We start from the raw sequence: 12342 nt of genomic DNA, 5'->3' as shown, positions 1-12342 counted from the left end.
GAATCCCAGGGCATCGCAGGCTGTCTGGAGCTTTTCAGCCATGCCCTTGTTGAACTCGTCGAGCTCACGCTCCCGCGCGTGCTTGTCGCCTCCCCGCTTAGAGCCTACACCACCAGAGAACGCGGCAAGCTGATCTTGTAACGACGCGTGCTTGTCAATCGTAAGGGCGGCGGCAACTTCAATTGCATGTTTGAGACTGCCAATATTGCCTTGAGCGTCACTCAGCTGGCTTTGGAGAGTGGTGTCCATGCTGTTGTGATCAGTTATGCTCATCAGACGGAGAAGAAAACCCACTCGTTCAGGCTCTTGACAATCTGCTCCCCCTTTCTGCATTCCAACTCTCGAGCGTCATCCAAACCTTTCTGTTGCTGCTCTTTCATTTCATCCACGTGGTCGCGGAAGGTTGTTACGCGTTCTAGCATCGAACCAATCGTGCTAAACACAGTCACCGTCGCATGCTGTTTTCGAACCATCAGACTTACATAGTAATCTTGATGTTTTGCTTGGAGATTCCGCTCAATCTCTGTGGCGTCATACGGAGTTTTTGCCGCAGAGGCCAGATCCGTTGTGAGAGCATCCGTCAGTGTAAGCACCGTTTCCCATTGTTCGAGCATGGGATTTCTCCCCGGCCGATTGGGCTTAGAAACCATGGCGCTAATTAGCCAGCAGCTTGTAAACGACGCGAATCGTATCTTGGTGGTGTTGTGCAAGGTTCTAGAGAGGACGTAGAAATTGAGAGGAAGGAGACACCTTCACTCATGCACCTTCCCGAAAAACAAACGCCACGCACCAATCAGCTGCCAGCTTGGTCGTTTACCTTCAGGCAGCAGTCTTCGCCGCTTCTGCCGCACTTGGCAGTGAGATATCTCCAAGCTCCCACACGCTGTAACTTCTCACTCACTCCACCGCAGCAACCACAGCCACGATGGACAACAACAATGTCCGAGAAACGGCTCAAGATACTGATGATGCCACGCCCTTAAGCTCCGCCGTCACACTGGACCACGCAGCTCGCCAACCGTTCAGACACATGACAGTTCCGCCTGCTACCGATTATAGTTTGGACTTCACTCCGCCTCCACCGGTGGATCCGTCTATCCGCCGTCTGCTCCGTCCCCAGCCAGTGGCTTCCGCCGAAGAAGACGAGTTCAGAGGCCACTCCAAAGCCATCCAGCGCGCCCAGCAGATCGACCAAACTCGTTATGCGAAGCTCGAGGCGGACATTGGCGATACTGGCTATCTTCCGTGGATCCTTGCTGCGTGGGAAGATGAAAAGGTCCTGAATAGCGCTTCGGTCAAACATATGACTTGGGAGCATTGGGTGCGGGGCTGCGACTACGCCCTCGCCGGCACGGTTCCAGAGGTGCTCAACATTCTAGCAAAGAGGGTCAATCTTGCCAAGACACTTCGCACCGACAAGCCTCTGGCGTCTACCCTTAAGGATTACGGAGTGGGGGCGGCCAAGGAGTTTCCCAGCATCTACGTCCGGCAGCTCGTGGTCGGCCCAGACCAGGACGATATAACGGTCGAGCAGGCCAGAGATATCGCCTTGTACATCAGGCAGTACGCGAGCGCCGAGCCCTCCAAAGCAGAGGAGGCCTACATAATCGACAAGAAGCTGCGTCCAGACTGGACACGCGAACTGTCAGAAGACGGTGTTCGTGTTCTGACACACGACAAGAATGGTATGCCTTCAGCATACAAGAAAAGCGTTCTGCAGACATTCGGCGAGAACATCGAGAAGGCGGCTGACCATGCGGAGGCCCTTAACCACACCCATATCCCGACCATGTACTACGTGGGATACGCCCACAAGGCCGCGGAACGAGCTGACCAGCATGCCAAGAAAACTCTGGGTACAGACGCACTGTTCAACTTGACCGAGTATCTGCTTGAAGAATGGGGCCATCATCCTGCGGCAGTGATGCAGCCTGTTTGTCTCTTGCTCACACATACGTATGCTGACGTGGCCGAAATGTTTCTCTGTCGTCTGAGCCAGGGCTACTACTATGCTGGTGGCTACAACCAGGCTCCGTGTGGTAACATCAGCAGCGTGTGGGCGATTACCAAGGACCAGTGGGCGGAATTTCGGATGAAGCACAATACGAGATTCAAGTACAGGGAGAAGATGGAAGAGGAGCTCGTGAAGCGCAAGGCTTTTCAGAGGAGGGACTTCGACGCTGAGACCGACCGACTCGCTACCGAGATAGAGAAGCTCGAGGCGGACGAACGCAAGTTGATTGAGACTCACCGTAAGCTCGAGAATGAGCTGGATATTGACCACATGAAGAACGACCCCTTCTTGAGTCAGTTTGTCGCCGATTGGGAGAAGCTGGACGCTTTCGTCAAGAGCTCTCCTCTGTACCACAGGTAGAGTCGTACACATCACAATGCTCCCATGATGACCGCGGACAAATCGGTGCCAGCTTGTCGGAGTCTAGGTATCTGGAGATATTTGCAAGTAGCGTAGAAGCTAGCTCAAAAGCCTCCACATGAAACAAGTTTTGAAACACTGCCCTGGACTCGTGCGTGAGTGATGCCAATCCGAGGTAAGATTGGGACGAGAAAACGCAGTGAAGGATGCTACCACGAGCACAAGCGTTGCCGCGATTTCTGGCACTGTGCTGATAAAACGGAGGATCCTCTTTAAAGACCCCCTAGGTAAACAAATGCTGGTTGCTCGTCTGGTCTAAATACTGTGAAAGCCTCCGTGCTAACTAAGCCCCAACCTACTACTCTATATACTTGTGCGAATCAAAACAACAAACTCTACGTATCTTACCGTAGCTTTATGATTTCGTCCTCTAACTGGACTGTAGCCATATTACTTTCCTCCACCGACTCCTAAGAGAAGTGCAACCACCACGTGGCCGGCCTTACGTATCGGCGTCCCGTGGCTCCTATTTCTTTGGGTTCTTGTCTCTGTCCCCCGATCTACGAGAAGATATTCCACCGGCTAGCAGAGCATACTGGGAAGAGAAAGTCTGATCCGAAGCTCAAGACCCTGTCAAAGGTCATCAAGGCGGTAGGCGACGAGACCAGGGCTTTACGTAGCAAGAAGGCATAGTAGATTCTTCAGTAAGTGTATATCTCCCTTGCTGATCGCGCTAACATGAAAAGGTCTTATCCGTCCCCACCGTGGGTATTTGACGAGGAACCGAATTCATTGTTTGGGATGTGCCATGGCTGGCAAGAGATAGGCAGTGAGCAGCGAATTCACAAGCTGTAGAAACAGAACCATCCCATCCAATACTGTGCTGCCGACGTGAATCCTTGAGGTCTCCTATTTCAATGAAGGCTGGCTGCTTATTCAGTACGAGCGCTGGAAAAGCCTCCACACTGACCGAGTTTCGACCTACTACTCTATGTTCCTGTGAATCACAACAATAAATCCTCATGTCTTACTGTAACCATGTGTTTTACTGTAACTTCATAATTTCGTCCTCTACTTTTGCTTATGTTATCCTTCACCGCCACCACTCACCGCGCCACCCCAATCGACAACTCCTGCACCCTCCTCTTGCTCTTCCTCCTCACGAACACCATGACATAGATCCCTACCGTCAACACGCCCGCTCCGACCTGCGCCAGCCCGATATACCAGCTCGCACTCTGCACATCGCAGTACCGGTTGAAATCCACCTCGCCCGCAAACTCCTTCTGCACCAGCCGCGCCGCCGCACTGCACGTCCAGCCCCACAGATCATCGCTCTTCCCGCCCCTGTCCTTCTCCTTGCGGTACACGCTCGCCGCGACCGCCCACACGACCACATTGCCCAGCATGACCGCCCACGAGAACGTCGTCGTGGCAATGGCGACGCTGTTCGCGCGGCTGACGCTGGCCCGGTAGCTGAAGATGGTGGCGAGGTTGAGCAGCGTCGAGGCCAGCGCGACGCCAAAGTACGAGTACGTGGGCCACACGCGCGACTCGTGCGCCCAGGCCGTGCGGGTCACGGTGGTGCCGTCCGGGCGGGTCACGTCGCGGTAGGTGTTTTGGGTCTGCAGGAACTTGGCGACGGTCATGGCAATGGGGGTCAGCACGCCGATGGAGATGAGGGTGCTGAGGGTGCGGGAGATGACGCGGAAACGGCGGATGCGTGCTTTGAGGTGCTGGAGGGTTAGCTTGGGCGGTGCGTGGGGGGTGGACGTACTGCATCTTCTTGGAGTGCGTGGTTGAGGTCATCCTGCTTTTCGAGGGCACCGACTTGCTGGTAGCCGGTATGGGTGAAGAGCGGTCTCAGTGGAGTTGGCGGTTGGCTGAACTGATCACTGAGAGGGGAGGGATACAGATGATGTTCGCCCGGCGCGTTGTAGTATGAGTTTGCAGCCATTGTAAATTTGCAGCCATTGTAAGACCGGCAACATTTACAGACTTTCGGGATCCACCATATTATACACCCACGATACTCAGCCACAAGCCGTCAGCTGTCAGCACTCATGTAAGGCTACCATTCCTCTATCCGAAAGCGGTATGGTTGGCTGCGGACAGATGTATAAGCGAACTCCACCATAGCTATTCTTAGTTATCAAGATCGTGAGCTATTATCAAACCGTGTATTGTACTCCAATTGTTCATACGTTCATAACGTCGAGTGCCACCCATCTAACCCGTCTAATGCATCATAAATCGTAAGTCGTCCTCACCTCTTCTTTCCCCGCTTTTTCCCAGTCTCCGTCTTCAGCGCCGCGTGCCCTGGATTCTTCTTCAGATGGTCGTGCAACCGCGTTTTTGACGGGAACGACGCATCGCACCCGCTGCACTTGTTGTCGCTCGCTGCCTGCTCCGTCTCGGTCTGCTTGGCGGCCTTCTTCGCGCGCTTCTTGGCTGCGGCGCCTATTTTCGGAGCGGGGGGGGTCGGAGGTCGAGGGCTCAGGTGTTGAGGTTGAGGAAGCGAGCCGGGATTCAACGTCAGAGCGCGGTGCATAGTCGTCGTCGGTTTCGTCTTCAGGCTTGATAGTGCTGGCCGTGTCCTTGAACTCGACCTCGCTTTCAGGCTTTGTGTAATTGATATCGACCTCGCTTTCAGGCTTTGTGGCTGTGTCTTTGACGTCGACCTCGCTATCTGGGTCATCCAACTCCAGGTCTGCTGCTTTTGCTGTGATCTCATCCTCCATCAATACGTAGTCCGGCTCTGGCGTCACCCCCGAATCCACATCCACATCCAGATCGAGATGTGCATTGTCCTTCTGCATCTTCCTCTTCAAATCCTTCAGCGCTTTCTGGTGCTTCTTGCTCTTCTCGTGTGCTTCGTACTGGCGCTCGCTCTTAAACGTCTTGTTGCACGCCACGCACTCAAAATGCTCCTCCTCAATCTCCTCCTCCGACTCCTCCAGCTCGCTCGCCGGCCGCTCGGTCGCCCAGCTCGGCAGCTCCTGCACCTCGCGCTCCAGCTTGGCGTTCAGCTCGGCCCGGGCCCTGGCGGCTTGCGCTTTCCGGAGCTCTCGCTGTGCCTTGGCCTTGTCCTCGGCCGAGCGTGTGTCGGGCGTGTAGCGGGGGTCGCGCTTGCGGACAAAGGCCACCAGCGTCCGGACAGCGTCGTTGAATTCCCTCCGCCCGTCGTCGCGGTGCTTTTTGTTCTCCTTCTCTGCAAGCCGGCGCGTGTAGCGGTCGGGCGCGTCTGACAGGCGGTACACGTCCAGCCACGCAAAGCTCTTGGCCGACGCAAAGCCGTCCCACGCCGCGTAGAAGTCGCGCACCACGCCCTCGTAGTCGTCGTCCTTGTGGCCGAACGAGGGGTAGCTCGGGATGCTGACGTCCTCCCAGTCGGCGGCGTACTGCTCCTCCTTTGCGAGCTGCTCAAACGTGTCCCGCACGAAGCCAAAGAAGCCAGTGGGCGCGTCCGTGTACTGCACATTGCTCCTAAACCGACCCATCATCCGCGTGAGCTCCTCCGGCGTGGTGACCTTCATGCTGCCCTGGTACTGGTCCTCGCCCTTGCCCTCGCCCGTCCCGCCGCGCAGGATATCAGCCTCGTGCGCATCGTACCAGGCGCGCTCCTGCTCGTCTGACAGGACTTGATATGCGTGCTGGACATCGGCGAAGAGGGCGGTCGCACGCTCGACGTCGCCATAGTTGCGGTCGGGGTGTAGTTCGAGCGCTTTCCTGCGGTACGCTTTCTTGATTCTACGAATATTAACTACGGACGCACGTCAGGTGATGTCATACTCGTCCTGCGTCGCACTCCTCTCCAGGCTAAGCAGCTCGTAATAGCTGGTCTTGATGTCGCCACTCTGCTCCTCCGCGCCGGTCGACTGCGAAGCGCCCATCGTGAGTCGGTCGAGTTGCTCAAGCACAGTCTAAGCTCGCCGAAGTGACTCGGAACCAGCTCGGAACGCTATGCGCGCGGGCGGTGATTGGCCGGTGAGAAAACCCTGAGCGACGGCGACAGCACAGCGTGTGAAAGAGGCACATGGCCGGTCTAGCCAGAATGGCCTGCGCGTTTTTCACCATGGGTTCTTATAAAGCCTCGATTCCCCGCGTCGAGGACTCAAGAGCTTCGGCTACCGGCAGACCTCGACGCCCGCATGACCTCCGCATAAGGCGCATACAGAGAAAACGACTTCCACATCTTTGAATGCACCTGCAACAACGTTCGATCGCCGCAAGGTGCTGGCTCGATCCTTAATCTGCGGGAACGAAAGCTTGTGTGGTCCGACAGCGACAGCCAATACCCCACCCACGTGCCAAAGTCTCACGTTCTGAGTCGCCAGCCCTACCGCCATGAAGTTCGGCCACGTTTTCAAGCAGTGCCTGCGGAACGAGGGCTTCCCGCCCGAGTGGGTCGACTCGGCCATCTCCTACAGCCAGCTCAAGAAGGTCATCAACCGCCTGACCGACGAGCTGCAGCAGGTCGGCCTTGACCCCGCCACGCTGTCGAAGCTGCTGAAGCACGTTGAGGACTTCAATGCCTCGGCCCAGGACGGCGACCAGGACCGCCCGTTCGAGTACATTCTGAACGGCGGCGCCGAGGCGAAGAAGCTGTTCCACCCGAAACTGCTGTTCTACGTGAATGAGAAGAACGGCGATGTAGACAGTGCCAGCGTCGATGAGGAGACCAAGCGCAAGCTCCAGATGCTGGCCGTCGAGACCGGCATGACCGACTTGAGGGTGTTTGAAGACGCCGATTCGCAGAAAGCAGAGTCTGACAAGCCCGCACACGGCTCGCGGCCAGGCTACCGCACTGTGGAAGTGCCGCTCACCTCTGACACGGAGTTCTTCACGCGGCTCACCAGCGAAGTCACCGGGCTGGAGAAACTGCAAGAGCGCGAGGAGAAGCGCATGCACGTGCAGATCGAGTCGCTGGGGACGCAGATTGCCAAACTGACCGACGTGAACAAGCGGTCCAACAAGAAAACCATCACCGCGTGGCGCCAGGTGTTCCAGATGTACATCGAGGAGGGCATCTTCTTCGGCACCACGGAAGCCGACCACAAGAGCCACGACGCGGACAAAGCGACCCAGCGACTCGCCCTCTTCAGCCACAAGATCGCGCGCGCGGGGCTCGTCGAGAAGTTCAGAAAGGGCGACAACATGGCCGCGCTCAACACCTTCATGCACATCAACCGCGAGATCCTGCAGGGCCTGCGATTCGGCGAGATGAACCACGCGGCGATGCTCAAGATCCTGAAGAAGTTCGACAAGCGCACCGCGCTTGGCGTTAAGCGCTCGTTCCCGCGCCAGGTCGAGTACCCGGAGTTCAGCGAGCACCTGGCCAAGGCCGTGTGTGCGGAGGTCAACACGCGCATCCTGAGCCACGTGCCGCAGCTCGACGACTACAGCTGCCCTATGTGCTGCGAGATCGAGTGGCGGCCGGTGAAGCTGTCGTGCGGGCACGTCTTCTGCATCCGCTGTCTGATTGTGATGCAGAACAACAAGCAGCACAACTGTCCGTTCTGCCGCGCGCGGTCGGTGTTTGACGCCAATTCTGGTGCGTGATCTCTCTATTGTTACATCTAGTGCTAACTTCGCAGACAATCTCGACCAGGACCTCGCGGCCTTCCTGAAGAAATGGTTCCCCGACGAAGTCAAAGCCAAGCAGCGCTACAACGAGCACATGGCCGGCATCGACCAGTACGGCGAAGTGTACGCGGATCAAAAGTGCGTCGTCATGTGACCTCCTTTCTTGAGCCGAGAGGTCGCTCCTCTTGCATGGCGAGTGCTAAGCCTGTGTAGGTTTCTCCGCGGCGGGTCGTTGTGGTGAGTAGTGCAAGTATTGGGTTGAGACTGTTGCTGATGAAGTAGGCACATGGTGTAGCATTCCTAGATGACTGGAAAGCGAGCAACGACCACGATATACGATTACAAACTACGAGTACACGGCCACGACATACGATTACACAACTACGAGCACCACACACGACCCTAACCCATCAACAGCAAAGCAACCGCCCTCCCCGTTCTTCTTAATTTGCCGCTTCTGCATCTGCATGAGATACCCCCTTTCCCTCAGCGAGCGTCTAGACGAGATAGCCGCGTATTACACGAGCCATAGACAGTTGAATGACATCCTTATCCTATGTTGTGTTGTGCAGTATTGAGACGAATGGTGAGACAACTGACATCACACGACATGGATGAATAAACACCGTAGGACGAGATAGATTGGACAGGGATCCCTCGCGCTCGCCAAAGAACGCACGTAGTTCATGCACCTCACGTTCATGCACCTCGCCCTTTGCCATCCCTACAGGACCGTAAGTGAACGCCGGGAAGCCGCCGATGAAACGAGGGTCCATGGTAGGGCGAGCTTAATTCGACTTCACCCACACGCTTTATATTCTTACAGCACGCTCACACTCACGCAGTCTCACATTCAACTGTAAGCAGGAAATCCTCGAACAGTACATTGAAGGTATTATGCAACAAAAGAATATACACACATGAAACTACATCTCAACACCCAATCCGGGCATCAAGGCACTACTCTACGACATCCATCTACAGATCACATCTTACATCTCGGCGTACAGGAAGTTGCCGTCCTGGTCAACGTACTCGATCGTCTGCTTGGTGACGCAGTAACCCTGCTCCTCCCACGGCAGTGTCGGGTACGAGGAGCCGGAGCCGGAGGTGGGGTACGGGGCGGAGGGGTAGGCGGGCGAGGATCCAGCGCTGGAGGGGCTGGGGCCGGAAGAACCAGGGCCGGAGTAGCCAGGACCCTCCTCGTACTCAGCACCCTCGGGAAGCGGGATGTCGATGGGGGAGGGGGTGTAGGTGAAGGGCTTGCCGGCGGGCTTGTTCTCGGTGGCCTTGGGGAGGGTCTGGTAAGGCGCGCTGAGATCGGGGAGCTCGTCGTCAGAGGCGGCGGGGACGGCCTTGGTGCACTGCGCGGTGATGTGGAAGTTGGGGATGTCGTCCGCGTTCAGCTCGCCTTTGACGCCAACAACCTTGTAGTAGAGGTTCTCAGCGAGGTAAGGCTCGACGTCATCGGGGTGCAGCGACTTGATCTCGCCGGCGGCCTCCTTGCCCTGCAGACAGCTGGTCAGGGGGAGGGAGCCCTTGGTCATGACGGGGTAGGTCGCGTTGCCGCCGCCAGCCTTCATGCCGCCGAGAACACCGTAAGCGCCGACGTAGTTGGGGTCCTGGGTGTAGTCGGTCGACGGGTCGTAGTCAGCCTCGGTGTTGTTGGAGTAGGGGATGGTCGAGTTGGAGATCGGGTAGGGGGCGGTCGAGTTGGACGGGACAGTCGAGTTGGAGTTGCCGGGCTTGCCAATGAAGCAGTGGACTGTGTAGGAGCCCTCCATCGCGAACTTGTCAGCAGTGATGGAGAGGATGTGGTGGTAGTCACCCTCCTTGAGAGGACGGCCGGGGTACTGGCCGGTCTCGGTCTCGTTGTCGCGCTTGGTGATGGAGCGCTGGCCGGCACCGTACAGGCTGGTGACCGCACGCGCAACCTGGGAGTAGGTGCGGTCGCTGGTCTCGGGGTAGTGGTATCCAAGAACGCGGGTCTCCTTGACGTCCTGCGAGGTGAAGTAGTCGCCGCGGTTGTTCTTGGTGAAGGGCTTCAGAGGAGTGTAGCTGTTCTTGGGCTCGCCCTGCTGCCACTGGGCCATGCCGCGGTTGATGTTACCGTTGGCGACGTACGTGTTGGGGACGATCAGCTGGTACATGGCGAGCAGACGGTCGATGTTGGTGTGGTGGAGCCAGAAGATGGGGTCGAAGGAGGAGATGTCGAGGTAGTACATGTGGCCGCCAGTCTCACCGCCGGCAGTGTTGTGGACGACGTCGTGGACAGCCTCGAAGCTGTCAACACCGCTGCCGCTGACATCAGTGCGGACGCCAATCTGCGAGGTGGAGGCGGCGCCCCAGGCCTGCTTGCTGGAGAACAGCGCAAAGACACGGTCACGGAGGGAGGTGCGCAGGGAGTTGAAGCGGGCGTTCATCTCGTTGTTGTTGCTGCGGGTGGGGTTGGCAACCGGGCGGCGGAGAGTGTTGGCAAAGTTGTTCCACGGGCCACCACCCATCTCGGACGGGAGCGAGCTGCCCCAGCTGTACGAGTAGAGAGGGTTGGCGATGGTGACCTGGCCAGAGGGCTTGGTGACGGTGACGGTCTGGTCGCGGATCATGGTGGGGACGGTGTTGCTGCCGCCGTCCATAGCCCAATCCCAGTAGGGCATGCGGAGAGTGGCAGCAGCTTGTTGCCATCGGGCGCGCTGGCTCTGGGGGAAGGTCTGGATGACTTCCTGAACGCTCTGGTACATGGCCTGCTCGTAGATGGCAAGGTACGGCCTGTGCCAGGAACCGAAGAGGGTGTTGGAGTGGGGGCAGAAACCGGCTTGGTTGAGCAGGGGAGTGGGGAAGTTGTTCCAGGTCACAAACGGACGGCCGTGGACACCAACAACCTGGTAGTAGGAAAGCCTGTCATTCTTGTCCTTGGCCATGAACCTCTCCATGCCGAGCAGGTACAAGTTCCACTGGTCGGCATTCTGCTTCAGCTGGCGGATCTCAAGACGGGGAGACGAGATGCGGCCGTTGTTGTTGCAGGAGCCATCGCTGTTGGTGCTGGTGCTGCAGACACCGGTGATAGCGGTAAAGCCGCTCGACTGACGGGCAACCAGGCTGTCAGAAATCTCGTCAATCTGCCTCTTGATGATGGCGTCGTGCGAGTGGCGAGCGTGCTGGTGGTGAGTTCCGTGCTGCAGCGCGACTGTGAACTGGAGGAAAGCGAAAAACGCAAACAACATGGTGGTCATGTTCTCGGGCTTGCTGAAGTTTGCCATGGTGAAGAAATGACCAGAGAAGAGAAACGTGGAGAGCAATTAAAGAGCGATGCGTGGTAATGAGCGTAACGACGTCGGATCGAGTCCTCGGTCTGTAAGAGGGAAAAGCTGGTCCTGAACGAAACCCGACGTCAAGAGACACGAAGAATCGAGGTTTACCGCAGCAGGCAGGGGCGGCTTGTCGGGTCATATATCAAACACCCTATTTGCAGCCATGCTCGACTGGGATTAAGCTGATCCCGCAGCTGCCCGCACAGGTGCGGCGGTGGAGTGCGAGCTGGTGGCGCCGCCGCATTCGAGGTCGTGGACGAGGCGTGATTGGACGCAGGCGGCGGTAGTGGGCAATTGGCGAGTCCCTGCTGTTGCGAAACACGCTCTGATCAACAGCTACGCCCCTGACTAGCCCAAAGCGCACATGTCTGCGGGCGCTTGGACGGCACCCACCGCAGATGGGGAAGGCTGCACGCACGCTCACGCCAGTTCGGACATATGCTGGGAGACCGTATTCTGGAGATACAGGCCCCGCCCGTGTGTGTTGTACAGCGGGAGAGTTCTTAAAATTGACGACCCGCTCCTGCACAATTGACAAGCTCGAGCACATGCGGCTCAGCCCAGCGACGTCTAGCCTGCCCGAGGCCCATCGTCAGTGCTTTGGCGAGGAAACAGTAATGACTTGCCTGACTTGCACGACTTGCACGAATTGCACGACTTGCACAGACTCTTCAGGCGTAATTGCTCGAAGACACTTCCTTTCGGCGCCAGCATTGCAGGCATGTCGAAAGCAGACTCGCACTTTCCGAATTCGCGAGTGCAAGATGAGAGGGTACGCGATCTGCATCCTGCATCCAGCGCGCAGCCAGTGTTTCACGACCAGCGCCCACGCCAGCCGCTCAACCCACATGTCATCCTCGGCTGCGTCGCTCATTCGACTGCTGTGTCGAGTCTGCAAAGCTTGACTGCACAAGCAATGCGACGCGCGTGATGAGGACCCGGATCGACAGCACCGCCTCAACACGACACGCAGCACCACAATTCTTCGCACTGACGCCGTGACGACTGCATTCCCAAAGCTGTCTCAATTCCACTCCTATTCAGATCACTGTCTGCTCCACAAGTCACGTC

At 57.3% G+C, this 12342-nt stretch overlaps 5 protein-coding genes across 5 annotated transcripts; 2 read left to right on the top strand and 3 right to left on the bottom strand.

The window, feature by feature from the left end:
• The first annotated feature begins 984 nt into the window (after positions 1-984).
• C7974DRAFT_389618 (uncharacterized protein) lies at positions 985-2510 on the top strand. Its single transcript, XM_046141381.1, has one exon. It carries the CDS (start codon positions 1031-1033, stop codon positions 2372-2374), a length of 1344 nt encoding a protein of 447 aa, XP_045998707.1. The 5' UTR covers positions 985-1030; the 3' UTR covers positions 2375-2510.
• A 679-nt stretch (positions 2511-3189) lies between these two features.
• C7974DRAFT_142163 (uncharacterized protein) lies at positions 3190-4469 on the bottom strand. The gene is made up of 2 exons (XM_046135616.1): positions 4152-4469; positions 3190-4110 (listed from the first exon to the last, which is right to left on the bottom strand). Exons 1-2 carry the CDS (start codon positions 4329-4331, stop codon positions 3481-3483), a joined length of 810 nt encoding a protein of 269 aa, XP_045998706.1. The 5' UTR covers positions 4332-4469; the 3' UTR covers positions 3190-3480.
• Positions 4470-4640: 171 nt separating this feature from the next.
• Positions 4641-6267, bottom strand: C7974DRAFT_432394 (uncharacterized protein; the record flags this gene model as incomplete). Its single annotated transcript, XM_046144852.1, has 3 exons — positions 4641-4820; positions 4909-6124; positions 6167-6267. The coding sequence occupies 3 exons, from the start codon at positions 6265-6267 to the stop codon at positions 4641-4643; spliced, it is 1497 nt and encodes a 498-aa protein (XP_045998705.1).
• A 454-nt stretch (positions 6268-6721) lies between these two features.
• Positions 6722-8381, top strand: C7974DRAFT_450398 (RING-14 protein-like protein; the record flags this gene model as incomplete). The annotated part of the gene is made up of 2 exons (XM_046145741.1): positions 6722-7928; positions 7972-8381. 2 exons carry the CDS (start codon positions 6722-6724, stop codon positions 8112-8114), a joined length of 1350 nt encoding a protein of 449 aa, XP_045998704.1. The 3' UTR covers positions 8115-8381.
• A 349-nt stretch (positions 8382-8730) lies between these two features.
• C7974DRAFT_389609 (uncharacterized protein) lies at positions 8731-11480 on the bottom strand. The gene has a single exon (XM_046141380.1). The coding sequence runs from the start codon at positions 11218-11220 to the stop codon at positions 8953-8955; it is 2268 nt and encodes a 755-aa protein (XP_045998703.1). The 5' UTR covers positions 11221-11480; the 3' UTR covers positions 8731-8952.
• Between the last annotated feature and the right edge of the window lie 862 nt (positions 11481-12342).

The sequence above is a fragment of the Boeremia exigua genome (assembly GCF_020726555.1).
Source record: "Boeremia exigua strain MPI-SDFR-AT-0100 chromosome Unknown C7974scaffold_4, whole genome shotgun sequence".
In the NCBI taxonomy this organism is placed as follows: Eukaryota; Fungi; Ascomycota; class Dothideomycetes; order Pleosporales; family Didymellaceae; genus Boeremia; species Boeremia exigua.
Note: the sequence above shows the minus strand (reverse complement) of the source record. Positions and strands in the feature narration are given on the sequence as shown.